We start from the raw sequence: 27,444 nt of genomic DNA, 5'->3' as shown, positions 1-27,444 counted from the left end.
TGGATGACTGTGAAGATTAGATAATGTGATATGTGCCAGGTGCTTAGCACAGTGTTCTCATACATCTTAGGCACTCAATACATGTTCTATCTTTACCCATAAGTTGTTTCTGTATCAGCATATTTTTTTTTTATGGTGTTGAGGATTGAACCCAGGGTTCCATACATGCTAGGCAAGCATTTTACCACTGAGCTACAATCCCAGCGTATTATTTTATCTTTCTTTCCAATCAGCATTAATATTTTTTCTTTTGGTACTGAGGATTGAACCCAGGGGCACTTTACTACGGAGCTACATGCCCAGGTCTTTTTATTTTGAGATAGGCTTACACTAAATTACTGAGGGTCTCCCTAAATTGCTGAGACTGGCCTTAAATTTGTGATCCTCCTCTCAGCCTCCCCAGTTGCTGGGATTATAGGCGCATACCACCATGCCCAGCTCATTCTGCATTATTTCTTTTTATTTATTTATTTATTTATTACCTATCTTTCTATCTGTTGGTGCATTATAGTTGTATATAATGATGGAATTTATTGTTATATATTTGTATGAATTTGTTGTTACCTTTTTAAAACTTCATTTATTTATTTATTTTTATGTGGTGCTGAGGATCGAACCCAGGGCCTCACAGGTGCTAAGTGAGCGCTCTACCAGTGAGTCATAACCCCAGCCCCTAAGTGACACAATTTTTTCTTTGTGACTGAATAAAATTCCATATTTTCTTTATCCATTCATCTATTGACGGGTACCTAGGCTGGTTCCATAGTTTGGCTGTTGTGAATTGTGCCTCTGTAAACATGGGTGTGCATGTTTAATTCCTCAGGATAAATACTGAGAAATCATATTGTTGGTTTATGTATTTCTACATCTAGTCTTTGAGGAGCATCCATTATTGCCAATCAGCATTATTTCTTTCTCTCTTTTTTTTTAATACCTATTTTGTTTGTTTTTTGGGTGAACACAATGTCTTTATTTTATTTGTATGTGGTGCTGAGGATTGAACCCAGTGCCTCATATGTGCTAGGCAAGTACTTTACCACTTGAGCTACAACCCCAGCCCAATCAGCATTATTTCTTAAGCCTATTTTTTGGTATTAGGATGTAGTCCATACTGGTTCTTTGCTGTTGGGAATTGGGACTTTATCTTTTCCTAGTACTATAACTAGGATTGCAGTTTATGGTTTTACTTACCAGGCCAGACACTAGGTATTGTTGCACACCTTTTTGTTTCTAAGGAAACTGATGGGGCAGTTAATTTGCAAAAAATTGATAGGTCTATATACAGACATTGAAAAGCTGTCTGAGTTAAATTAATAAATGTAAAGAGCAAGTTGTGGAACAGCTTGTCGTGTCTTGTTTGCATGCAGAACACTGAGGGAGCTGTGTGTGTGTTCATCAGTACACAAGGGTAATAAGAATAGAAACTGTTCTCAGAGCTTCATGTAATCTCTCCTGATCCTCCTAGTTGCCAGGAAGTGAGTGCTGAGGTTAAATTGTCCAAGATCACTCAGGCAGTGAGTAGCAGCTCAGGTCTGGCCAGTGCCCTCCCTTGCAGTAGGCTTTTCCTGGGGTTGCGAGGGTGGTGATAGCTGCTGCTGATGTTCATTGCCTCTCCCTGTGCTTGGGCAGTGTTGAAGGTCCTCGATGTGTCATTGATGTGCCCTTCACACCTGCCCTGTGAGGTAGATAGTGGGGCCCTGCAGATGGATCCAAGCTCTACCCTGGAGAGGTCATTCCTGCAGCTATTAAGTGAGGCTGGATGATGGGTGGTTGGGGTACAGTTTCATAGTGTGGCCTGTTCTCACCCCAGCATGACCTGCACAGGGGTGGCAACTATAGGCCTATGTTGGGTTCTGATGGTGAGGTTGACAGGTTTGGATGTAAATATCCAGTGGCATAAAGAAGAAAGCCTGGGGCAGCACCTTCCACTTTGCCCCTTCCCTTCCCCAGGGAATAGCCCAAAACTGGATCATTTTCCTTTCCCATTGTCATTCCTTTGGATTCATTTATTATTCTCTGGTCACAAGGTTGTTGCCCACAATTTAAAAATCAACTAGCACACATCTCATCCTAATAATCACTTACCTACTGCATAGCACATAGGCAGAAGCTATTCTTTTTGTGACCCTGTCACAAAGCCACACAGCATGGTTGTCACATTGTATTCCTTAGAAGTCAGTCAGGAAGCTGGGCATGGCACATACTTCAACCCCAGCGATTTCAACTGAGGCAGGAAGATTGCATGTTCCAGGCCAATTTGGGCAACTTGGTGAGGCTCTATCTTAAAATGAAAACAAAAACAAAAACACTAAATAACAAAAAGGGCTGGGATGTAGCTCAGTGGTAGAGCACCCCTGGGATCAAAGCCAGGTTCTACCATGTAAACTGAATCATATGAAGGAAATCTTCCATGGTCTCGGTGCTAGAGAAGAACATTAACATTGTTCGCAAACGGTAAGTCTGTAGGTGGGAGCTCGTAGTGCTGTCTGCCCTTTTAGGCAAGTTAAGAAGATTGGTGAAAGATGGTTAGTGGCAGGATTAAGTATTTGGGATGTAAAGGTCCCTATAGAAGAGAGGCATTCTGAAACATTGGTGGAACTTCTGCCCTCTCTGCCGAAGAGGAACCTGTGTTATCCAGAAGCTTGGTAATCTGGGCTCTTAGGGAAAGACTGAGGTCTGCTTTGGTGCTGTGGCCCAAGTCTCCCAGTTGTTGAGGGCAGGCTGCTGAGCCTGGACCACACCTCTGGGAGCCATCAGGCTGGAGGTTCACCTATATTTCCTGTTTGGTGCAGAGGCCCCAAGGAGAGAGTTCCAGCTTGAGACCCAGAAGAAAACTCAGATGGGATCCTATGCCTGTCTTTCTCCTGGGCCTCTGTTCCTCATTTGGTAGGAGGGCAGTCATCTTTGCCTGCTGTCCTGTGTGCCAGGTCCTGGGCTAGATGCTACCTCCAGAAGAGTGAATAAGGGACCCCAGGAGAATGAGTGGGAGCTGGCAATACACAGCACTGCCTTTGGAGATTGATCAACTACAGACAGGGCTGTGCCCTTGCCTGTCTGGTAGCCTCTGCAATATTGATCCTGGTGACCCTGGGAGAGGTCAGATTTGAGTGTACTTATTGTACAGCTGAGAAGGCTCAAATGGAGCTGCAACTCATCCAAGGCCGAATGTACAGTCTCAGTCCCCACCCTATACCAACTGAGCCAGAACCTGCCATTAACAAGATCCTTGGGGAACTTTGTGATGTTAAAATATGAGAAGTGCTGGCCATTTTCCCAGCTGATTTTAAAATGCAGTCAGAACCAAGAACCACTGTCCCCATCAACACAGGACCTTGAACTGATCTCCAGGAAACAATATTTTATTTGTGAAGCTCGGACGCCATAGCTCAGTAGGAAAGTGATGGATTTTTCTTTTCTTTTTTTTTTTTTTTTTTAAATATTTATTTATTTATTTTTCGGTGGACACAACATCTTTGTTTTGTATGTGGTGCTGAGGATCGAACCCGGGCCGCACGCATGCCAGGCGAGCGCGCTACCACTTGAGCCACATCCCCAGCCCTGGATTTTTCTTTTATCTGCAGAACACTTCCACCTTGGTCTTCTCCATGTGTGGGAGGAGAGCTAGCACAAAAATGTGCTTTGAGATAACTTGACTACAGAATATTATTCGGCATTTAGTTTTTGCCTTAAACAATTAGCAACAACAAGTATACCCTTTAAGAAAAAAAAAGTGTGTGTGTGTGTATGGGACTCTTCTTCCACCCTGTGTCTGTGATGGTGGAGATATGATTCTTTAATATTTTTTAAGTTATACTTCGACACAATATCTTTGTTTTTTTTTTTTAAATTTATTTTTATGTGGTGTTGAGGATCGAACCCAGTGCCTCATATGTGTGAGGCAAGCTCTCTGCCACTGAGCCACAACCCCAGCCCCTAGAGATCTGATTCTTTTCTTGGGAACTAGGTCTATCACCAAGAGGGACAGAGGGACATAGAGGAACCATTTTGTTTACCTTGGAACTGTGACAGTGAGCTGTCTTTAGGCTTTATCATTGACAAGATTTTTCGTCTGTGTGTGTGTGATCAAACCCAGGGTGCTCGACCACTGAGCTATATCCCGTCCTTTTCATTTTTTGAGACAAGATCTCAATGAATTGTTGAGGATCTTGCTGAATTACCAAGGCAGCCGCACAAGGAACTTGAGATCCTCCTGTCTCAGCCTCTGACTGCTGAGATTAATATGCACCACTAAGCCCTGTTATCACTTTTTCATACAACATCAGGCATTTGCTTTCATTGTGTTGGATTCTTAAACCCATGTGCTGTTTTTTCTCTCCCTGGCCCAGAAGAGGGGTCTGTGTATGTAGTATTGCCACACCCAGCCTTGGAGATGCTTGCAGATGGGCCACTGTACAACAGGCTTGTGCTATTTTTATGCAAGGTTCCTGATGGCAGAACCCAGATTCTTAGCATCTTTGATTGATCTGTGGTTGCTGGAGAACCAGCACCTTGAGGAACTCTTAATTTCAAGGACTTAGGGGACTATGAGAGTGTGAAGCTGGGAATTAGGCTGTCAGAAGGAAGAGTCTCTGTTCCCAGCAAGTCATATTGGCAGTGCTGGTATTAATGACTGAACACTGTGTGAGGGGCCTGCTCTGTTTCCAAACATTGAATCTCAGTAGAAGTTAACGTGAAGAGCACAGACAGTAGCGCCACTTTGCTGTGTTCTCTTAGTCTAAGTTTGCACTCATAGTTTTGAGACCCCACAGCAAGTCACTTCATCTCTCTGTCCCTCAGTTTCCCCATCTGTGTTCTGGGCCAGAGATGCAACTCAGTGTAGAGTGCTTATCTAGCATGCATGAGGCTCTGGATTTAATCCTCTGTGTTGCAAAAACAATACAAAACATTAGACCTCATCTGTGTCATGAGGATAAAATGAGTTATATATAAGAAAATGTCTGGGCCCCGTGCAGGGGCATTTGCCTGTAATCCCATTGGATCACGAGTTTGATGCAAGCCTCAGCAATTTAGTAAAATCCTCAGCAATTTAATGAGACCCTACCTTAAAATAAAAAATGAAAAGACCTGGGGGTATAGTTCAGTGATCAAGCACCCCTGAGTTAATCCCTAGTGTCAAAAAAAAAAAAAAAAGATTAGAAAATGCTCTGATAACATTAATCTGTAGTGACAGAAAGCAGATGAGTGGTAAACTGAGAATGGGATGGGAGGGAATTTTTGTTTTTTTATTTTATATTTATTTTTTATATTTATTTTTTAGCTTTAGGTGGACACAATATCTTTATTTTATTTTTATGTAGTGCTGAGGATCGAACCCAGTGCCTCACGCATGCCAGGCGAGCTCGCTACTACTTGAGCCATATCCCCAGCCCCCAATTTTTGTTTTTTTAACATTTATTTTTTATTTGTAGGTTTACACAATACCTTTATTTTATGTGGTGCTGAGGATTGAACCCAGTGCCTCACACATGCTAGGCAAGTGCTGTACCTCTGAGCCACAACCCAGCCCAGATGGGAGGGATTATTATCATAGGTCAAGAGAAAACCTTTAAGGGGGAGGTGGAGATGGTCAGTGACTTGATTGTGGTGATTGTTTCACAGGTGTAAATTGTCAAAACTGAATCAAATTGTATACTTTTAAAAACTATAAATATTGTATTTATTTTTTTTTTTTTTAAAGAAAGAGTGGGGGGGAGAGAGAGAGAGAATTTTTTAATATTTATTTTTTAGTTCTCGGCTGACACAACATCTTTGTTTGTATGTGGTGCTGAGGATCGAACCTGGGCCGCACGCATGCCAGGCAGGCGCGCTACCACTTGAGCCACATCCCCAGCCCCTTGTATTTAATTTTTTTGCAGGGCTAGGGATTAAAGCCAAGACCTTGAGCATGCTAGTCAAGTGCTCTATCACTGAGCCACGGACCCAACCCCAAATCATTTACATACATATATATATCTTGTAGTTGTAAATGGACGGATTGCCTTTATTTTATTTGTTTATTTTATGTAGTGCTAAGAATCAAACCCAGTTCTTCCCACGTGCTAGGCAAGCACTCTGCCATCGAACTACAGCCCAAGCCCTCCCCCCTCCCTTTTTTTTTTTTTTTTTTTAAGCTGTTCTAGGGATTGAATTCAGGGCTGTTACATGATAGGCAAATACTCTACCTCTGAGCTACATCCCCAGCCCTTTTTATTTTAAGACAGGATCTTGCTAAATTGCCCAGCTTGCCTTGAACTTGGGATCCTCCTGCCTTAGCCTCCAAGTAGCTGGGATTACAGGTGTGTGCCATCACACCCATCTTCAAATTGTACACTATTAATGTACACAGTTCATTATATGTCAATTATTTCTAAATTAAACTGTTTAAAAACAAAGGAAGTGCTATATTAAATGCCATTCCTTCCAGTCAAGCCCTGCACTTTGGAGGCAGGCTGGATGGACTGCTGGAGAAAGATAGTAATTTATTCACTTCAATGGTAGGTTTATTAATACGGTCACCTCTAAACCCAGAGCTTCTGACTCCCAGTGGACAGTTTTTCCCTTGACCTCAAACAGTAGTGTGGCTTGTGGCTATAAGTAGAACTTAGCTGCTTCCTAAGAAGGCTCAAGTTTGGCCTAAGCTTCCAGAATGGTGGGAGGCAGAGTGTGAATCCACTGGGGCGACTGCCCTGTTGTGTGACAGCAGCAGGGCATTCTCAGGGAGCTTGAGGGTGGGCAGTGGAGCGCTGACCTGCACAGACCTGAGTCTAGTGGGGTGGGAGGCTGGCAATGAGGAGACAGTTGAGTCCTTGTAGATGCTGCACCCCACAAGGGGTGGGTTTGGACTGCCATTTTAATAAGGAAGGGAGGGTGGAATAGCCAGGGAAATGGGTGTTAACAAGAAAGGACCACCAAGAGGCTGGAGTCATGACTGGTTTCTATACTGAGAGCTGAGAGCCGCAATCCACGCTTCTCAGTGGAGTGAGAGTGAGCGCAGCTAATGGGGGAAGCTTTAGCATATGAGGGAGCCAGTCATCCAGCATATGAATTGCAGCCTGGTAGCTGGCAGTTGTGTCAGATTCAGGGAGGGGGACTTTTGCATGATCCCATGTCTTACTGGGGCTGAGGGCAGGGGAGAGGGCAGAGAGAAAAATAGGGGACCCAATGTGAGACTTAGGCTATGAACTTGAGCTCTTAACATCTCTCTCCTGAGTCTGTTTCTTTTTGGTTGTTTTATTAAATAGCAAGAATATCATGAACATTAAACAATTATATGTACTTGATAGTATTTATTAGGTAATAGCGATTAATATGGTAGGAAAAACAAATGTCCATTGAAAACAATCAACACTGTCATTCTTATGATGTCACTTACTCATCAAGTAATTTTGGAGCATGCAATGAGCGGCAGATGCTGTGCCATAGGGAACAGGACCAATTTGTCCCCATTGAGTGGAACTTCAGGTCCTGGGCACAATCGCCCCTCTGCCTGCCCACTGTTAGGTTGCCACTTGCACTGAAAAGGAGAGGCTGTGGATGGGCAAGGGGTTGTACAGCTGATACCTACCACCCTTTCCCTTCTCCCCAGGTTGAACCGGCCCCTGACCCTCTCAGAGAAGATTGTATATGGACACCTAGATGACCCAGCCAACCAGGAGATTGAGCGAGGCAAGACATACCTGCGGTTACGGCCTGATCGTGTAGCTATGCAGGATGCCACAGCCCAGATGGCCATGCTGCAGTTCATCAGCAGTGGGCTTCCCAAGGTGGCTGTGCCATCCACAATCCACTGTGACCATCTGATCGAGGCCCAGGTTGGGGGTGAGAAAGACCTGCGCCGGGCTAAGGTGAGGCCCAAAGTAGCATGGGGGGCATGTAAGGTGTGTAACATGGGGATGAGAGGAAGAGCTCTCATCCTGGGGCCAGTGGGGGCACCGTGTCTAAGTTCTGTTTTTTTCCACAGTATTGGGGACCTACCACTGAGTCCCTTTAACATTTTTATTTATTTATTAGCTTTACCACTGAGCTACATCCTCATCCCTTTTTTATTTTTTGAGACAAACTCTCATTAGGTTGTTAAGGGTCTTACTAAGTTGCTGAGACTAGTCTTGAACTTGCAGTCCTCCTGCCTTATCATCTTAAATAGATGAGATGATAGGCATGCACCGCCATGTCTGGCATTTTTTTGTTTTGTTTTTTGAGACAGTGCTAAGTTGCCCAAGTTGGACTTGAATTTGCTATCCTCCTGCTTCAGCCTCCCAAGTAGGTGGGATCATAGGTGTGTGCCACTGTGCCCTACTAATCACCTCCAAGTTCTAATGAACTCTTTGGTTTAGTCTGGTTTTGCTTTTTTTTTTTTTTTTCCCTAGTTCTGGAGATAGAACCCAGGGCCTTGGGCATGGTCAACAAGCATTGTACCACTTTACACCCTAGATCTAAACTTTTTAAACTTTTTTTTTTCTGCTGTTTCCTAATACTGGAAATACCATTTGGTCATTGAAAATGTTAGAAAATACAGAGAATGCCTAGAGAAAAGGAAGATCATCCTTGATCTTACCACATTAGTGGCCCTTTTGGATTAGAAAAGTGCTGCCGACTCCTCATGATGTCTCATACTGGTGTATGGGCGGGGCAGTCACATTTCCCTTTCTGTTCAAGCAGTGAGGGGCTCATCTTGTCCACATCACACATGTGCTTTCTGCCCCCTCCTCTGGCCCTCTGAGAGCAGTGACCACTGGCTATCAGGGAGGTAGGTAATGGTCACTGTAACAGCACCATATAGTTGGATCCTATAACCACACGAGGGCGTGCTTGGGCTAAAACTGATCTCAACTCCAGCTCCAGTGCTGTCTCATGCAGATTAACCTCCTTAGGGCCCTTTCTTCTTCTCTTGAGTTTTGCCTAACTAGACAAAAGTGGCCATGTGCCAAACAGAAGAGATTTTTCCCTGAACTCCCCACCTTGTGAAACCTAACCCTGCTCCTTCTCTGAGGAGCCTCTGGGGCCTGTGTGTGCACTACTGTGGCAGCACTGGGCCTCCTGCTGCTAGCTCTGGACCTTCCCAGTCTCTGCTTCCTACAGTGGGAGTGGCGCCCCTCAGGGAGGCCATTGGCAGGAGCTGAATGCTGGCAGGGCTCCAGCAGCTAGCAGAAAGTGGGGCATGTGATTGAAAGTGCTGTGGCTTCCAGGGTCAGCACAGCTCAGAGCCTCTCAGACCCATGGGAAACACCTGGGGCAGCCTTCCCATTTGAGTCCTTTCTCCCTACCCTTTCCTACCCATTTGTGTCCTGGTCACACTGTGCCTTTTTCCACTTGTCAGAAGAGGTGGTCACATTCCATGACTTTTTGCAGGATAAGAACTGCTCAAGGGCAGGGGCCTGGGACCTCTTCAGCCCAGAGGACAACTGTCCACAGCAGAGCCTTACTGTATGGAGATGCTCCTTCCCTTGCTTTATGGGTTCAGAATCTACTTGCTGGAGATGAGACTCCCAGAGTGATAGGATGTCATAGCACATTTCTTTGTTTATTCAACAAATATTTATTGAGGAGTCAGCATGTCAGATGCTATGCTAGGTGCTGGGGTTCATTGTGAACATGACAGACAAGGCCCAGCCTACATGATCTTGGGTCAGTAGGGAGATGGGGAGTGCTGAACAATCACAGAAATCATAATTGCATGTTTGGATATGTGTTAGGAAGGGAAAATGCAGGACTCTGAGATTATTAAAAAGAAGCCCTAATTTGCCAGAAGTGGTGGTACATGCCTATAATCCCAGTAGCTCTGGAGACTGAGGCAGGAGGATCTTAAGTTTGAAGCCAGCTTTAGCAACTTAGTGAGACCCTGTCTCAAAACAAAAAAAATAAAATAAAAAGAGCTAGGAATGTAGTTCAGTGGTTAAACACCCCTGGGTTCAATCCCTGATACCAGCTAGGTGCTCTCAGATTGAGTCTCATGCCCTCCTCCTCAGAAAGGGCAGCTTTATTTTTTGATAGGATGTTGCTCTCAGGCTCTGTGCCTGGGTGGTCCTGTTTAACCCTGGCTCCTGTTTAACCCTATGGTCTCCCACAAGTTATTTCACCTATAAAGTGGACTTGATGACGATCTCTCCCTCCTTCAGGTGGGTAGTGAGGATGTATATAGCATGATGCCATTTCTGTAGGAGGCATTCATTCAGTAAATGTCAGCTGGGGTTACAGATGAGGCATCCAAGACTCACATGGGGGAGCAACATCCACATGAGCCACAGTGGAGCAGGGAGGTCCATGTGATCCCAGCACCTCCCTGTATCTTTAGCAGCCTGTCCTGTGTGGTATATTCCTTCAGTGTTGGCCTTGGCTGGGGACTTGAGTGCCAGAGGGACCGGTGGCAATTTTTTAGTCAGTTATTTTTACAAATGAGGAAACTGAGACCCAGGGCAGGTAGGGACTTGTTCCAGAGCCACAACCCCAGCCAGCTGTCACAGAACTGAGGCTATCTCTGCTCCCTTGCCTTTTTCCTGGGCCTGCCAGCTAAGACTGTGGGCCAACAGCCAAACCCTTCTGGAATTACTTTCAGAAGGTCTCCAAGAAAGGGCCTGTCTTCACAGTGCCAGCTTCTCGGTACCATGGGGAGGGGTGGAGTGAGGAGAGCATGGCAGAGGTCCTGCAGATGCAAACCGTGTTACTAATCCTCTGGTTATTGATTTGTCTTAATAGGACATAAACCAGGAAGTGTATAATTTCCTGGCAACTGCTGGTGCCAAGTATGGTGTGGGCTTCTGGAGGCCTGGATCTGGAATTATTCACCAGGTAAAGCAGTGCCCAGCCTTTCTCTGCAAGGGGCCCAAGCCCAGGCTGCACAGAGGTAACCAGAGAACACCTTCCTGATCTCCAGAGGCTGGGGACTCAAGGCCCAAGAGAGCCAAGGGGGAGCAGGAGGATGTTTCACTCATCTCTCAGGTTCTTCTTCTTATTTGTAAATTAATTTTCGTGTCAACTTACACACTCTCCATGTGAAGTAGTCCCTCCTAACCTCCCAGATACCTCACTTATATTTTTTGGTGGTGGGACTGCCAATAGCAGGGATTGAACTCCTGGCCTTAAGTATATTAGGCAAGTGTTCTACCATTTGGTGAGCTACAGCCTCACCCCGGTAACCCATGTTTTAAAGTTGTCCTATTTCTTCTACCCAAGTGTTAAGCTTAGTGTTTTGAAGATACTCAGTTCACTGCTCACCATGACCCTATGAAGTAGGGGGTATTACTGTCCACACCTTGCAGATGAGAAAAATAAGTCAGAGAGGTTAATATACTTGCCCAGGGAACGTTTCTGGCTAATGATGGAACCTGGATTTGTAGCAGGTGGTCTGGCCCACAGCAAGGGCTCTGCACCACCATGCTGCTCTGCTGCCTCTGTCACCCAGGAGCCCTTCCCACCCCTGCAGACAGCTACTCTGATTCCATTTGGTCCCTTCATGGGATTCTTTATAACAGAGGTACCATAGGCCATTGGCCATGTTGACAAGGGACTCTTCTGTGTCCCTGCATGTTCCCTGGTAATATGCTTCACTTCCTTCAGAAGTTATTGTTGAGGACACTGGCTTGATATATGTGTGTCCGTTTATTATCATTTCATATGTATGAAACCTGCCCTATCCCTTTCCAAGGTAGACCCTTCTCCCACCTCCATCCCAGGCCTTCCTGTGAGGAGGGGTCAGGCTTTCATCTGACCCCATCTGGGCCTCTGGCTCTGCTCCACTCTGAAACCAGAGCAAATAGCAGATCACTGCTCTGTACTTTCAGAACTTTGCCCTTGGTAGGACAGAGCTGTGAGATGACAGGTATACCATCCTTCAGGGGCCAGAGAGCCTCTCTCTGCAGGAGGACAGGGAGGCAGATGGATTATGAAAAGCACCCCAGTCTAAATATCCCTCATTTCACCTCTACAAAGATCCAGGCCTTATTGGCAGCTTCTAATCCAAATTTTGGGGCTGTCAGTGATAGTTGTTCACTCCTGCCTTTGGCTACCTACTCAGTGTTTAGCCCAATGGATTTATTCCTTGGTAGAGAATGTTCCCAAGTGTTCATCTAGCTGGGTGTGGTGGCATATACCTGTAATCCCAGTGATTTGGGAGGCTGAGGCAGAAGGATCACAAGTTCAAGGCCAGCCTCAGCAATTTAGCAAGGTCCTGAGCAACTTAGTGAGATCCTGTCTCAAAAAATAAATAAATAAAAAGGACTGGGATATGGCTTAGTGGTAAAGTGCTCCTGGGTTCAAATCTCAGTACCAAAAAAAAGTGTTCATCCAAAGCAAGCCCCAACCCTTCCACCTCGATGCCCTGTCCTCTGTTGACCCAGCAGACCCTATTTCTCCACATTTTAGCTTTCTGGCTTCCTATTTGATTCCTTGGCTCTGTCTTTGCCCTGAATCAGGTCTCTTGTGTGATCCTCTATGGGCTCCTTTGCATTATGTTCCTAGTTGTGGGAATAGGGACTGTGGCTTATTTACTCCTCTGTAGCTCTGGGGACAGGTGGGTAGAGTTGGTCCTTGGTGTGTGTGTGTGTGTGTTATGATGCTGAGGCTAGGGAAGCCCTTAGACTTCTTTCCAGTTGAGCAGTGCAGAAACTCATGGCTTTTGTATTCCCACTGGCTCCCTAGTTCTTTCGTAGGGTCCCTGTGGGGGCTGGAGCTAGTTCAGAATTGCCCACCAAGGTGGGCACAGTGCCCACCCTGGACAGTATACTACATGAGACTGAGAGTATCATCAGCATCTTTCAGTTGTCACACTTAAACCAGGCCCATCACAGGACACATTTACAAGCCAGTTTATCGGGTTCTTGCCACATCCCAGGGTTAAAGTGGTGTGGATATTTTTACTACTGTATTACAAATTAGGAAACTAAGGCACTGGGTGGCATTTATAGGCCCAGGCTACACAGCAGGAACTGCTTGTGTCCCAAGACCGGTTCTTCCTGGCTACACTGGAAATGACTTATACTAAATGGGGTCAGCCCCACAGGTCCCACCCTGGAGGAGCAGCTGGGCATGGCCAGTGGCCTGGTGTCAGTGGGGGGGAATTTTGCAAATCCCTTCTGGGTCCTACATCCTTTCTCTGCTGAGGTATTCTTGCATGCCAAGCAAGCACTTCACCACTGAGCTACCTCCCCAGCGTTCTGATGAGGTCTTCTAAGCTTAAGATCTTAAATTCTTTTTCAGATCATTTTGGAAAACTATGCCTACCCAGGGGTTCTCCTGATTGGCACTGACTCCCACACCCCCAATGGTGGTGGCCTAGGGGGCATCTGTATTGGAGTTGGAGGTGCTGATGCAGTGGACGTCATGGCTGGCATCCCCTGGGAGCTGAAGTGCCCAAAGGTAAGGTTGGTGGGCATGAATGGGGGACTGTTGGCCAGAAGGGCTGAGGGAGTAGGTCAAGCTTAAGTTTCATTTGGAGGGAGACGGGGATGAATGAGCAGAGTATTAGCAGCAGGATTCATTGACTTCTGGTTGGCATGTGGCCCAAGGGGTTGGTAATTGCCATCTTACCCACCTCATCTTCAGGTGATTGGTGTGAAGCTGACAGGCTCCCTCTCTGGTTGGACCTCACCCAAAGATGTGATCCTGAAGGTAGCAGGCATCCTAACGGTGAAAGGTGGCACGGGTGCCATTGTGGAATACCATGGGCCTGGTGTGGACTCCATTTCCTGCACTGGTGAGGAAAGTTGCCACAGGATATGGCCCTCATCCTATATTGGGCTGGGTATGGCCTGCAGTTGAACAGCAGAAGTATTGAATAACCTTCCAGAACATTGTTCAGGCAGTGTGGGGGTACAGGAAGTTGTGGAGTTGACCTCCCTTCTTATAGTTCCCTTCTCCAGTCTTAGCTTTAACCCTGGGCCTCCAGGGATGAGTGTCTGCTGCCAATAGGTGGCCCTGAGAGTGAGGAAGGAAATGAAGCAGCTCCTTGGTGTGAAGAGGGGCATGCACCCCTAATAGGTGCCCCATACCCAGCAGCTCAGCCAGCCCCACAAGCCCTGTTTCTCCACAGGCATGGCAACAATTTGCAACATGGGCGCAGAAATTGGGGCTACCACTTCAGTGTTCCCTTACAACCACAGGATGAAGAAATACCTGAACAAGACAGGCCGGGCAGGTGAGCTGGCAAGGGCAGAGTGGTGTGGGCAGGATAGTTGTCCAGCATGCCTCTATAACTTCCCTTTAGGGTAAGGGGTCCTTAACCTGTTGCCTCTATGCTAACTTCAGAGGTTCTGAGAAGCCCCTGCAACTATATGACAAGCTGGGTATGTATTAGTATTCCTGAATGGGGTGTCTGGTGCTCTCTTCAGCTTCTAGAAAAATCTGGCATCCAAGTTTGAGATCCCTGCCTAAGGGTTGGATTTCGTTTCACACAGAAGGATGATTACAGATGGCATTCTTGGTCTGGTCCCTGGTGCCCTCTAAAGGAAGCTCCAGAAATGACATGGACCTCCTTTGTGTAATTGCTGCCTTAGCAGGGGTAGGAGGGGAAATATATGGAACAAGAACCAGCTTCCCTGCCTCTCCCAGCAACTTCCCTGAGTTTCTAGCTTGGTTTCTTTGAAGTTCAGAGGAAGAAATAAGGTGCTGGGGTCTGGAAATGGAGGAGAGCAAGAGCCCAGTGGGGAGAGTTCAGCCTCCAGAGTCCTCTTAGAGGCCCTTTCCTCCTTTTTTTCATTGTGTGACTTCTCCAGAACTGTGCTCTCCATCTCTAGGAAGCCTTCCCTCACTAGTTAGTGCTTCTCCATTCCTGTGTCCCCATGTACCTCTCCTATCATACTGGCACGGTCCGAGCCCCTCAAGGGCAGGGACCATGCCCTGTGCTGTGTGCGTTGTTCCTTTGTGGGTTCAGTTAGTGCCTGGGGTCTGGTGTTGGGCAGGTGCCAGGTCACTGGCTCAGATGGGTGGATGGAATCTCAAGACCACATTCTGTTTCACATGCTTCACTTCCCTCCCCTGCTCATTCCAGACATTGCCAGTCTAGCTGAGGAATTCAAGGATCATTTGGTACCCGACCCTGGCTGCCAGTATGACCAACTCATTGAAATTAACCTCAATGAGGTAAGGAAGGAAACTGGGTTTGGGGGACTTCTGAGAGTGGGGCAAGTCCAGCCTGCACACTCAATAGTGCTCATGGCCCTTGGTTCTCTAGTCCCCTACAGACTGCTACCTGAACCAGGCAGAAATGGAGGGGAGGGAAGAGGGGTGTTTGTGACCAATCAGAAACCCAGAAACCGGAGTTGGTTTACCCTCACCCCAACTTTAGTAGAGGCTGAGATTTCACCCTGAAGCATTGAAATTTAGAGGGCCAGGCCCAGTAGGACTTGGTCTGAGACCTACAGGCCAGAGCAGACATTCAGAGAGCCAGAGGAAAGGCAGACTGAAGCAACAGAAACCAGTCTTATGAGGTTGAATGCTGGCCCTGCCACTGAGGCTCTGCGGCCTTGAGCAGGTTGCTTAATCTCTCTGTGCCACACTACATGTGTGAGAGCCAAGGCAGGTGTGAGTTCATTGGGTTTATTCGTGTAATTAACAGTCATTCATATTTATTGAGAGTTTACTGTGTGCCAGGCAGTTCACTGCGCACATCACTTTGTGTGTGTGTGTGTGTGTGTGTGAATATGTGTGTGTGGTGTGCTGAGGATCCAACCCAGGACCCAGTGCATGCTAGGTAAGCATTCTACCCCTGAGCCACTGTGCTGCCATCCTTAGCCCTTCATATTGATTAGTGTTATCACATGGAAAACATCTGCCCTTAAGTCCTTGTTTGTCAGATGATTCCAAAAACAACGTAGTTTACAATGAGGCACATACAACCAAGTGCTGTGGTGCATAAACACCTGTAATCCCAGCTACAGGAGGCTGAGACAGGAAGGTTGCAAGTTCAAGGCCAATCTCAGCAATTTAATGAAACCCTGTCTCAAAATTTTTTTAAAAAAGGACAAAAAAGGACTGAAGATGTAGCTCAGTGGTAGTGTGCTTGCCTAGCATATGTAAGGCCCTAAGTTCAACCCCAGGCACCACACCAAAAGCATTATAGTTGGGGAGATGATGGACTTACTAGATAGGCATTCATTCCATGCCTCTGCCATGCCCTAGCTACATGACCTTGTGTGAGGCTCCTTACTTCTGAGCTTCAGCTCCTGGTGTGTGCAGAGAGGAGATGAGGACAGCCTGGTAGAGCTGGCGTATCCCAGGAGCTGATGCGAGTTCAGATCTTCTGCCCACGTATTTCCCACAGTGAGGTTTATGCTATGATGACAGGAGTCTGACTCCCTCGAGGGATCTGGAAAGGCTGTGAACTGTCATTCTCACTCAAACGTATTCCTACCTTTCTCTTTCAATTCCTTATGTCCCCATCTTCTAGCTGAAGCCACACATCAATGGACCCTTCACCCCTGACCTGGCTCACCCTGTGGCAGAAGTTGGCACTGTGGCAGAGAAGGAAGGATGGCCTCTGGACATCCGAGTGGGTGAGCACCTTCCATCTGGTTGGGTTAGCAGGTCTCTGGGCTAGCTGCTCTACCCAGGCACGCCCTATGGTGCTTCTAAAAGGAGGTACTTTCTATAAAATTGCCTTTGCTTGGTATACAAGAATATTAACGAGGAATTTTAAAAACACCTCTAAATTCAACCCCTAAGCAGAAACAAACTTTTTTGTTGTTGTTGTTGTTGTTACTGGGAATTAAACCCAAGGTATTCTACCATTGAGCCTCATTCCCAGGTGCCTCCCCACCCCCACATTGTCTTTGAGACAGGGTCTTACTAAGTTACCCGGGCTAGCCTTGAACTTGTAGTCCTCTTGCTTCAGCCTCCTGAGTCACTGGAATTACAGATGTCCACCATTGCATCTGACAAGATACAAGAAACAAGCTCTTTGAGTTACACTGTGTTTCTCTGTACATATTTCACATGCATGCATTTGTGTGTATTTCTTTTTTGTAAACACAAATCTTACCAGCCACACTTCTTTTTTACATGGTTATGCATGTGTGGACAGAGGTATTCAGTGTCCCTGGTTTCTGCTGCTGTGAGGTAGTATGCATGACTGTAAAGAGCCTGGACCCTGGTGCCACAAGGCCTGAGTTTGAATCCTGCCTCGGCCACTTGTTAACTGGGTACCTTGAGCAAACTGCTTTCCCCTCTGCCTGGTTCTCCATCTGTGAATCAGGAGTGATAGACTTGCCTTCAAAGTTGTCTGGAGGAGTGACAAGTTATTATGTGAAAACTGTCTTGTATGGTATCTGGCATTAGTGTTACATAAAGCACTCACCCCAATTAGTTGAAGTAAATTTTTAATATTTAGGAAATAAATTGCCAAATTGTTAAGAGAAACTATCTTCACATCTGTAGGTCATGCAGTATTGTTCAGTTTTTATTGAGTTTTATGAATAACTGACAAATACTTTAAAAAGATCTCTTGTTACCTGGATTATAAAGCAGTAAAGAAAACAGAAAATAAGACAGGCCCCAAAGGTGTATACCTGTAATCCCATCTAAATTTTGGGGCCAGTTAAGGCAACTTGGCGAGACCCTACCTAAAAACAAAAAGCACTGAGGATATAACTCAGTGATAGAGTACTTGCCTAGGGTGTGCAAGGCCCTGGGTTCCACCCCGGCACTGCAAAAACAAAACAAAAAACTGGAAATATAAAGGAAACAAATTAGACTCACTTATCAGCCCCCTACCCAGCAATGCTTATAGTTCATGTGTTTCTATTAGTATAAACCTTCTGGTGTATGTACACATGCACATGGTGTAAAATGAATTAACACTCCTCACATACGTTCAGTGTCATGGTCAGAGACTCCAGATTCTTCCCTGGAATGGCTGTTCACAGGAGCCTGCCCTTTACTGTTGGATATTTAAGTCGCTTCCTACTTGTCTCTGTTAAAAACAGTGTCTAACCAGCCCAGTTGGCAAACTCTTTGGATTAGGTCTGGATAGTTTAAGGTTGGGTAGAGACCTCTGGTCACTGTCTCCTTCTGACCCTTGACCGTACCATCCACAATACACCAGGCCTGATCGGTAGCTGCACCAATTCAAGCTATGAGGACATGGGGCGCTCAGCAGCTGTGGCCAAGCAGGCATTGGCCCATGGACTCAAGTGCAAGTCCCAGTTCACCATCACACCAGGCTCTGAGCAGATCCGTGCCACCATTGAACGGGATGGCTATGTGAGTGCCCATCTACCCCTGCCTCTGGCTCCCCTACCCCACTGCTGAGTAATGTGGCTGTAGAGTGGGACAAGCCACAGCCTATTGGGCCAGAGGGGGTGTAGGTCCCAGTGGCTGCCATAGGGTTCCAGTATAGTCTTCATCCTGCAAACTATTCACCTGCCCTTTTTCCCATCAGCCACTTGCCTGCTCCTGACAGTTCCCTGTCTTCTCTCTCTCCAGGCACAGATCCTGAGGGATGTGGGCGGCATTGTCCTGGCCAATGCATGTGGCCCTTGTATTGGCCAGTGGGACAGGTAAAAAGCACAACTTTGATAGGATAGCCCCTTGTATACTGGAGTATTCATACCCACAAATTGAAGGGAGATGTTGGGGTGGAGAGAAGACTCAAGTCCAAAGCCTCTGGCTCCAGAGGCTGCTGTACATTAGAAGACCTAATTAGACAAGGGGATGCAGAGCCTGCAGGGGCACCAAGTGACTGTGGCTGAAGCCTGAACTGGCAGGAAGAAGCCAGCAAGGCCACATTCTCTTGGACACAGCCAGGGACTTGGATATGAAAGGAGGCAGCTGCCCTCGTCAGGAAACTCAGGCTTGGATCTGGGCTCTTCCTCTGTCTTCTTTGTGGTCTCAGACAAGGCCCAGTGAACCAAATACCCTCCTGGGTCATGAACAAGGCATGTGCTATAGGAACCCTGCCCATCTCATCTCAGGACAGGATAGGTGACACCATATAGCCCTAATTTTGTCCCCTTTGACCTGGCAGGAAGGACATCAAGAAGGGAGAGAAGAACACAATTGTTACTTCCTACAACAGGAATTTCACAGGCCGCAATGATGCTAATCCTGAGACCCATGCTTTTGTCACGTCCCCAGAGGTAGGACTACCTGGCCAGGCTCTAGCCTGGTGAAAAAAGGGGTTTCAGGGCTGCTGAGGAGGGTGGCATTGAAGGGCAAAGGATTTTCTGAATAGAACCAAGGGCCCTGGTCTCCCAATCCCTCAAGCATTGTGCTTCCTGGGCACTTTCAGCCTGGGTCTCCCTTGAATCATAGGATTGTGAGATGTTGTTTACAACACAGCACTTATGAACATTGAATATGAAATCTCACTAGTTGGGATAAACCCTAGCCCTTTCTCTAGTCTATCAGGGTTACATGAGAACATATGTGGAATTCTGGCTTGCAGTTCTTTTTTCTTTTCTTTTTCTTCTTTTTTTTTTTTTTTTTTTTTTGAGACAGGGGTCTTCTATTTTGCTTACTATGTTGCCCAGTCTGGCCTTGAGTTCCTCAGCTCAAGTGATCCTTCTGCCTTACCCTCCCAAGTAGCTGGGACTAAAGGCACACACCACTCACTGCAGCAGCTCTAATTTCTGGATACATTTCTAATTTTTCTAGTAAAAGTTAGGCCTTGCCATTATGGTGAGCACTGAGCGAGCTGATGTGCCCCAGGCAGTTGGTAGGTTTCCTGCCTTGCCATCACTGGCACATGGCTATTCTCTTTTTTGCATGAATGTTCTAGAATGTTTGTACTTCTTTGCAAGGGAGATTGCGGCTTTTGTACTTTCCACGTGCTGTCCACCTAGGAGCATTTCATCACTGCAGAATTTCTGTGCTGGGGCTTCTACTTGTCTGCCCAGGACACAGGGGACTGAAGAATGCCACAGTAGTGTTTGCCTAACCTGTGGGAGAATGCTAAGCTTGGGCCCCAACAGCAGTGGTAAGGCCAGATGGCCTTTGCATTCTTGAGTCCTCAGCAGCACAATGGCCCATGATCCCAAAGACAGTTCTGGCCTTTTAAGAAAAGGGACTTGGGAAGAACATAGATGTTTCCTGGTTTGTGTATTTGTTTGTTAGTTTGTTTTGGTACCAGGGATTGAACTCATAGGCACTTGACCAATGAGCCACATTCCCAGCCCTATTTTGTATTTTTATTTAGAGACAGATCTCACTCAGTTGCTTAGCGCCTCATTTTTTGCTGAGGCTGGCTTTGAACTCGCGATTCTCCTACCTCAGCCTCCTGAGCTGCTGGGATTACATGCGTGTGCCACTGCGCCCGGCCGCTTCCTGGTTTTTGTTCTCAGTTTGGTCTTAGGCTTCAGCTGGAATGGGGAGGGTAAATGTGATGGTTAGCCTCACCAGCAAACTGGCTTCTTCCGTTTCAGATTGTCACAGCCTTGGCCATCGCAGGAACCCTCAAGTTCAACCCAGAAACTGACTTCCTGACAGGGAAGGATGGCAAGAAGTTCAAGCTGGAGGCTCCAGATGCAGATGAGCTGCCCCGAGCGGTGAGCAGGCACTGTCACTCTACTGTCAGCCTCTGAAGGCCTGCTTCGGCCTGGGTGCCTCAGAGCCATTGCTGGTTGCTGTGTGGCCAAGACATTTCCCAGCATCTGAACATCTGGGGCTGGCCCCTCTTGTGCAGGCAGGGGTGACAATGTTAGTGAAAATGAAGCAGCTACATTCTCTGGGAGGAAGTGGCTTGGGGCAGGGGAAAGCTTACTTGCTCTGAGAGCTTTCTCTATGGGGAATGAAGATCCAGCACTCAGCATTCTCTGTCCCCTGCTACAGGAGTTTGACCCAGGACAGGACACCTACCAGCATCCCCCCAAGGATAGTAGTGGGCAGCGGGTAGATGTGAGCCCTACCAGCCAGCGCCTGCAGCTCCTGGAGCCTTTTGACAAGTGGGACGGCAAAGACCTAGAGGACCTGCAGATCCTTATCAAGGTCAGCAGCAAGAGGACTGGCAGAACTGCTGGGGCCCCCAGTTCCCTGAGCATCAGGAAAGATTAGGAACCCATTGGGAGCAAGGGTGGATGGTCAAGATGAAGGTGGGACAGGGAGGGAGGTCACTGCAGAGGAGGAAGGGCATTGTAGCCTGGGCTTCCCCTTCTCTATGGCCCAAGCCGAGTAGGGCTGGATCTGACTAGCTGCTGTCCAGGGCTCACTCATCGGACATGTATGACTATACAGTGGGTTTCCACATCTCTGGCTTCATTGACCAGGCTCCTGAAGCTGTGGATTCCTCCTGACCCCTGCTGAGCACTAGTGGTGTGGCCTATGTTTGGGAGCTGAGCTGAGCCTTTATGTGTGGCCAGGGACCTCAAACCCATGTCTGACATTAATTTATGTGTTTACTAAGGGGTCTTGTACCCCTGTGACACAGCCAGTATTGAGTCCATGTGACGTGAGATGGATCAGCCAATAGCCAGGAATCCAGTGTCCCAGGCTCTCTGTGTCTAACGTGAAGTCTGTTTAATCTTCCACCCTGGACAGTTCTTAATTGAGGCCTAGGCCCTGGAGGGGAAGTGGGCACATTCACCTATCTTCCCTTTAAGTGTCCTGTCCCATGAGGGAGTATCCTGTCCTAGGGACAGAGAAGTTGTTGAGGGGTGGTTGTCTTGCCTGAGCCTGGTAGCACCAGGACTGCAGACTACATGTCCAGAAACTGCTTCCCTGGTCACTCCTCTTGGGTCCTGGGCCTGCCTGCTACCTGCCTCTGGAAGGCGGCTTCTTCCCTTTACCATTCACCGGCCCCATACTGACCTCTGTCGCCTCTGCTCACTCACCAAGGTCAAAGGGAAGTGTACCACAGACCACATCTCAGCTGCAGGCCCCTGGCTCAAGTTTCGTGGGCACCTGGACAACATCTCTAACAACTTGCTCATCGGTGCCATCAACATTGAAAATGGCAAAGCCAACTCCGTGCGCAACGCTGTCACCCAGGAGTTTGGCCCTGTCCCTGACACTGCCCGCTACTACAAGGTAGGGCAAAGTCAGTGAGGGGCATGGTTGGGAACCACTCTCCTGAGGGCATGCAGGGCAGGCACAGGGAAGACATGGGGAATGGAAACAGGGAGGCGGGCAACCACTTTCTCAGAGGGAACTGCCATCTGGAAGGAAGGAAGGAAAGCCCTTCAGCCACTGCCCCTGCAGCTCAGGTGGGCAGAGCTGGGTGCACACACCCAGGAGCCGATAGTGAGAGGAGCACTGTTGGCAGATGTTTGACCCAGTTCTGAGAAGAGTGTTGGAAGAAACTGTGGAGGAAAGAGGAACTGCCTTGGGAAATCAGAGAGGAGCCTGAGGCTCAGAGAAGAAAAGAGCTGTGTAGGCCTTAAGGGAATGGGCAATGAGGGTCCACGGTCAGCCTGGCCCAGCCAGAAGCCAGGGAGCAAGGAGTTTGGGGACAAGGTTAGAGGAACCAAGGGGCTGCCAAGGTTAGAGGCAGAGCCAGAGTCCAAAGCTTTTTGACTCTTTCTGCTTTGAGAAATGAACAGAACCAAGGCTAATCCCAAGTCCTGGCCCATCAGTATCTCTGGGCACCCCTTGGTGGCTGGGCAGGGCACAGTGGGTGCTCACTCCACCCCAGAGCCCACACCAGCTGTACAAGAGCCTTGTCTCCCCTGCCTACTGCAACCACAGCTCTGCCCCACTCTGACCTCCATTTTTCTGACTCTGCACTGAGCCCCAGTGTTGTGACTTCTGTGTCCACTGCAGACAGGCAGGCAGGGCCCATGTCCACCTGCTGCTGCCCCTCAGGGCCTAGTTGGACCCAGTAGGTTCACTCTGACTTCAGCTGCCCTTCAGAGCAGAAGAGGAAAGCCCCTCCAGCCCTTTCCTCATGGGCCTCAGTATGCCCAGGGGCTACTGGGAGGTGCACGCCTTCCTCTGCCTCACAACGAGCTCCCCTTGCCTGGCAGAAACACGGCATCAGGTGGGTGGTGATTGGAGATGAGAATTATGGTGAGGGCTCCAGCCGGGAGCATGCAGCGCTGGAGCCTCGCCACCTTGGTGGCCGGGCCATCATCACCAAGAGCTTCGCCAGGATCCACGGTGAGTGGGAGTCCACACCCAGCCATACCTGCTGCCCTTCACTCAGAGTCCAAGGTCACCCACCCTGCCAGCAGCCTACTCGGTCCTGGAGCCAAGTGCCTAGCTCCCAGTCTACGTCTAACCATCAGCCCCTTCTCAGGTTTACATTGCCCAAATCCAATGTCCACAGCTTCCCATCAGTGCTGGTCTTGCTTCCAAACTTGAAGACCAGAGCAGTTGAAATCCAGGACACATAATGAGAGAGTCTGTTCTCATTGTGAACATGTCTACCAGGAAGGCCTCACAGAGACATCTGCACCAAGGCATACCCCTTCAGGTGCCCCTAGTGAAAGGGAGCATGTCACTGGGACTTTAGTAGACCTGAGCCCTCTAGTCATTGTGTTTGTTCCCAGTAGCAGGACCAGAGGTGTCTGCCAAGGTCCCAACCAGATTTAGAAAATGATATATTCCTTGGACTGGTAAGGGTCCCTGAAGGGGAAGAGGAAGGTAAGGCTGGGGACCAGGCAGACACCACCCAATTAACTTAACTGAGTGTGCCTCTGTCTTCCAGAAACCAACCTGAAGAAGCAGGGCCTGTTGCCTCTCACCTTTGCTGACCCTGCTGACTACAACAAGATACACCCTGTGGACAAGCTGACCATTCAGGGCTTGAAGGACTTTGCCCCTGGCAAGGTCAGGGGGCAGGGAAGGAGCATAGACAGGCTAGGGTCCTCCTAGGTGGAAGGGTGGGGGCAGCCACTTTCCCTTCCTACTGTCCCTGCAGCTCCTCCAAGTGAGCTGGAAGGGCCCTTAAGTTCTCTAGGCAAATCCCAGATAGGAAGAGAAGTGCCTTTCCAGAGCCAAGGGTGGAGCCAGCCCAGGCTTCCCCAGTGTGATCCACTGGCCCCAGGACCCCCCTATGGGTAGCAGAGGCCCAGATCTGCCTAGGACTTACTTTGCCTGTTGGCCTCCAAATCCCTTGGCAACTTCAGGGCCCAAAGCAGCTACCCCAGGCTGGCTTCTCCCCTACCTTCCCATTCCTGCCTCAACTCAACCCTGCCAGTGGTCATGCTACTAGGAACATGTACAACTCTTTACCCACACCTGCCTCCCCCATTGCAGCCCCTGAAATGCATCATCAAGCACCCCAACGGGACCCAGGAGACCATCCTCCTGAACCATACCTTCAACGAGACGCAGATCGAGTGGTTCCGTGCAGGCAGTGCTCTGAACAGGATGAAGGAGCTGCAGCAGTAAGGAAGGGCCCTGCTCTGCCCCACCCCTGCCCAAGCTGGTGTCATTACAAGTGCAGTTCCACATGCATCGTCAGGGCCACTGGTCCATCCAATCATGGCTTCCTACTCCGGGATGGTGTGACCAGACGTGCTTCCTGCTCTTTCCCACTTCAGCCCACTCAGTGACCCATGGTGGGGGCTTCTTAAAATCAATTTCCAGTCCCTGCCTTCCCACTTTTAGTTTGGTTCAAATCTTGAGCAGCGCCACATGACTGTATTTATTTTTATGACAACACAACACTCCCCTCTAAAGAAGTTTTTATTCTGCCTGATCATTTGGTGGCTGAAGGATTTTAGAGAACATTTTTTTCTTGCAAGAAAAATAAGAATCAAATTCATTGACTGTTCCTGCGTGAGTGGTGGTCTCTGCTGTTTGTACCAACTCTAGGGTTCAGGGAGGGCCTTTTTAGCCAATGTCAGTGGACACCCCACAGTCACACCTGGAGCCCAGTTGCTGCTGTGAAGGGGATGTGAGCTATGGCAGAAAGGCCCTCCCCATCACCACCTGCCTCCTGCACTTGCACCAGCTAGACAGGCATGGCCCTAGATCCCATGGTTTTCCTGGTGGGAAAGAGCCTCCTGGAGAGAGAACCCACCTTCTTCCCTTGGGCACTGATGGCATGGCTGGCATGGTCTTGTTAATCCCTCTAATCACTCTGAGGGATGGTCTGTGTATCTTACAGATAAGGTCATGACTAGAATATGCTATATACTGTTCTGTCCCTTTAGCATGGTGAAAAATAGGGTCCCCCTGAGGTTGCATAGGCTGACACTGCCCAGGACCTCCACTGGTAACCTGAAGTAAAAAGTCTCCATGGAGGCCCAACACCAGGACAAGACTCAGGCACAAGTGTCCTGGTGTCCACAGCAGTGGGAGAAAGGGGCAGGAGGACCTGTCAGAGCCATTCTCCTGCTCAGATCTGGGGCATCACTGCACTACATAGCTATACCTGCGGTCTGAGTGACAGGCACTAGGATTCCTGCTCTTCTATGGGGGATGATACCTGGGGTCAAGAAAGTCCACAGCCTTCACTTCCTCAACTCAGAGCTGGTTTAGCCAATTTCAGGGGCTTCCTTCTATCTTCCAAATGCAGAGCGGGTGTATTGCCTCTAATTCAATCAACAACTGGGAGCTTCAGGACCAAAGCAGCTAGCCTAGACTGGCCTCTCTCTACTATGGAGCCAAGCTCAGCCAGCCCAAGGCCCCGCCTGGGGTGGCAGGAATTCCACAATCTGAAAACCCCACTTCTTGCATTTGGGGGGAGTTCTTCAAAAGGGATATGGGGTGAGTTAAGGACATGTCCCAGCTTGGCAACTCAGTAGATCATGACATTGGCCATTAAGACAAATCCAGGGAAGGATCTTGATGATCCTTCCCTGCAGATGCTGCCATTACTTTATTAAAATGTTACTATCACTGAAAACCACAGGATGGGACTGGATAGGGCTGGGGGTGTGGCTCAGTGGTCTCAGTCTTTGCCTAGCATGTGGCAGGCCCTATGTTCCATCATCCCCCAGCACCGCCAAAAAAAAAAAAAAAATCACAGGGATGGCAGGACTTCAGGGGTAGCGCTCTGTGGGGAAGAGCAGGGCTAGGTCACTGGGGAGGGAGGACATGCTGGCAGAAGTGCTGACCCCTGCCCCTTATGGTCCTGGGTGACATGGACTCCTCAGCATCTGCTCGGGACCAGCTGCACCACCTTCCCCAGGGCTGAGGTAGGGTCTACTGGATGGGCAAGTTCCCCGTCGAACCCCGAATCTAGTTGCTGGTCCACCACGAGAGAAGGCCCAGGCCAGGCTCACTGATGGATCCCTGCCAGAGAGAGAACAGGTATGTTTCACCACCATTTAGGGCTTAACTACCCTGGAGAGGAGATAACAGGGACCCACCCTTGATTCACAGCAGAACCAGCATAGGCAAAGGAGAGGTGAGGCACACAACAGCCATGGGGCTGTAGGGAAATGGGGACCCACATCCGTGATGGCACAGTGGAGCACGTGGGGCACAGACCCCTCTTCTGCCCCTCCCCTCCTGAGGTCTGTAAGGAGAGTGCTGGTTTGCTGGCCCCAAGGCCTCAGTGGGATCAAGCACCGGTCCTCACCCCCAGGCCCACCGTTTAGTCCTGCCAGAAAAGCTGACAGTCCATGAGGCTTGGCCTCCAAATATGTACAGAGGGAGCAGCCCCCAGGCCACTCTTCCCTCCTGGGCTTGTTTCTTCCCTGCAGCCCCGGTGGCTTGTGCAGCATGGACCCTTGCAAGCAAGGCACTAATCCCACCCACCCTCTCCAATATTCATGGCAACTTTGGCTCCGCTGCCCTAGCCTTGAGAAATAGGGATTTCGATTTCGGGGATAAGTGACAGGCCAAGACCACACAAGAGGGGCCTGGTCCCTGACCTGCTGGAGAGCAGGTCCTACAGCAGAACTTCCAGGGAGCCGCCCATCACTGCACACTGGGCTCTCCTGCCTCCCAGTGATTCCTGCTGCACCATCAAAACCTCTCACCACAAGTGTGTATGGAGCCTCCTTCTTTGGCAGCTCCTCATTGGAAGAGGTGGCCTCCGCAGAGCTGGGCCCTGTAGGAGACGTGTCCACAAAGCTCTCATCCACCACTCGGAAGCGGATCTCCTCACCAGTGTCCATGTACAGGTCGTGTGCTCCCTCCTCCGTCTCATACTCCCACACCCACACCTGTTCTGCTTCATCACTGAGGGCTCAGGGTCAAGGCCACAACCAAGCCGTGAGGAGCACAGAGTTGTGGAGTCCTCCTAAGCACCCACCCCAAGAAAAAACAACCCCAAAGATGACATCACTTTGGCTGAGAAGTCACAGGAAAAGCAGGTGGGACTGGCGGCAGTGTCTGTTTCCAACAGTGAGAAGCAGGAGTTGCTGCTGCCAGGGAAACGCTGGGACCACAGCCAGCCCACCTCTCAAAGAGTGACTGAGGCACCTCACGCCACTTCTCATCCAAGCCTTGTGACAACCCAAGGGGCAGGTAGCTTAAGGGCTTGTCCAGTTCTCAGGAGGATGAGGTGGTTGGGAGGTTACCTGCCTAAAGCCCTACCATTGATGAGAGTAGCAGCCAGGCTGGGTCAGGTGTGATGTCACACCAGGCAGGGCAGCACCCCCACCCCCACCACCCCCTCCTCTCCTA

General features: G+C 48.7%; 2 protein-coding genes across 3 annotated transcripts in view; one reads left to right on the top strand and one right to left on the bottom strand.

Annotated features, from left to right (window-relative positions):
* The first annotated feature begins 2,410 nt into the window (after window positions 1-2,410).
* Window positions 2,411-24,637, top strand: Aco2 (aconitase 2). The gene is made up of 17 exons (XM_015501760.2): window positions 2,411-2,454; window positions 7,586-7,844; window positions 10,693-10,785; window positions 13,192-13,350; window positions 13,537-13,687; window positions 14,024-14,128; window positions 14,981-15,072; window positions 16,379-16,484; window positions 18,032-18,189; window positions 18,412-18,485; window positions 18,953-19,064; window positions 20,349-20,471; window positions 20,755-20,910; window positions 21,757-21,948; window positions 22,884-23,016; window positions 23,567-23,688; window positions 24,118-24,637. Exons 1-17 carry the CDS (start codon window positions 2,411-2,413, stop codon window positions 24,250-24,252), a joined length of 2,214 nt encoding a protein of 737 aa, XP_015357246.1. The 3' UTR covers window positions 24,253-24,637.
* A 973-nt stretch (window positions 24,638-25,610) lies between these two features.
* The window catches only part of Polr3h (RNA polymerase III subunit H), a 10,711-nt gene continuing 8,877 nt past the window's right edge, over window positions 25,611-27,444 (bottom strand). For both annotated transcript variants that reach the window (XM_015501864.2, XM_015501862.2), the window contains 2 exons: window positions 26,796-26,997; window positions 25,611-26,103 (listed from right to left, as the gene is read on the bottom strand). In XM_015501864.2, coding sequence (XP_015357350.1) covers window positions 26,050-26,103; window positions 26,796-26,997 — 256 coding nt within the window. In that variant the 3' untranslated portion in view covers window positions 25,611-26,049. The remainder of the gene's footprint in view (window positions 26,104-26,795; window positions 26,998-27,444) is intronic.

The sequence above is a fragment of the Marmota marmota genome, unplaced genomic scaffold (genome assembly GCF_001458135.2).
Source record: "Marmota marmota marmota unplaced genomic scaffold, marMar, whole genome shotgun sequence".
Taxonomy (NCBI): domain Eukaryota; kingdom Metazoa; phylum Chordata; class Mammalia; order Rodentia; family Sciuridae; genus Marmota; species Marmota marmota.
The sequence above is the reverse complement of the archived record's forward strand: the minus strand, read 5'-3'. Positions and strand labels throughout refer to the sequence as shown.

Bases quoted from the DNA above. Each gene is read 5' to 3' on its own strand.
- Aco2 (XM_015501760.2), top strand. From the start codon at position 2,411: ATGGTCTCGGTGCTAGAGAAGAACATTAACATTGTTCGCAAACG. The intron at 14,129-14,980 runs GTGAGCTGGCAA...TGCTCATTCCAG, and splicing joins GAACAAGACAGGCCGGGCAG to ACATTGCCAGTCTAGCTGAG. The intron at 20,911-21,756 runs GTCAGCAGCAAG...TCACTCACCAAG, and splicing joins ACCTGCAGATCCTTATCAAG to GTCAAAGGGAAGTGTACCAC.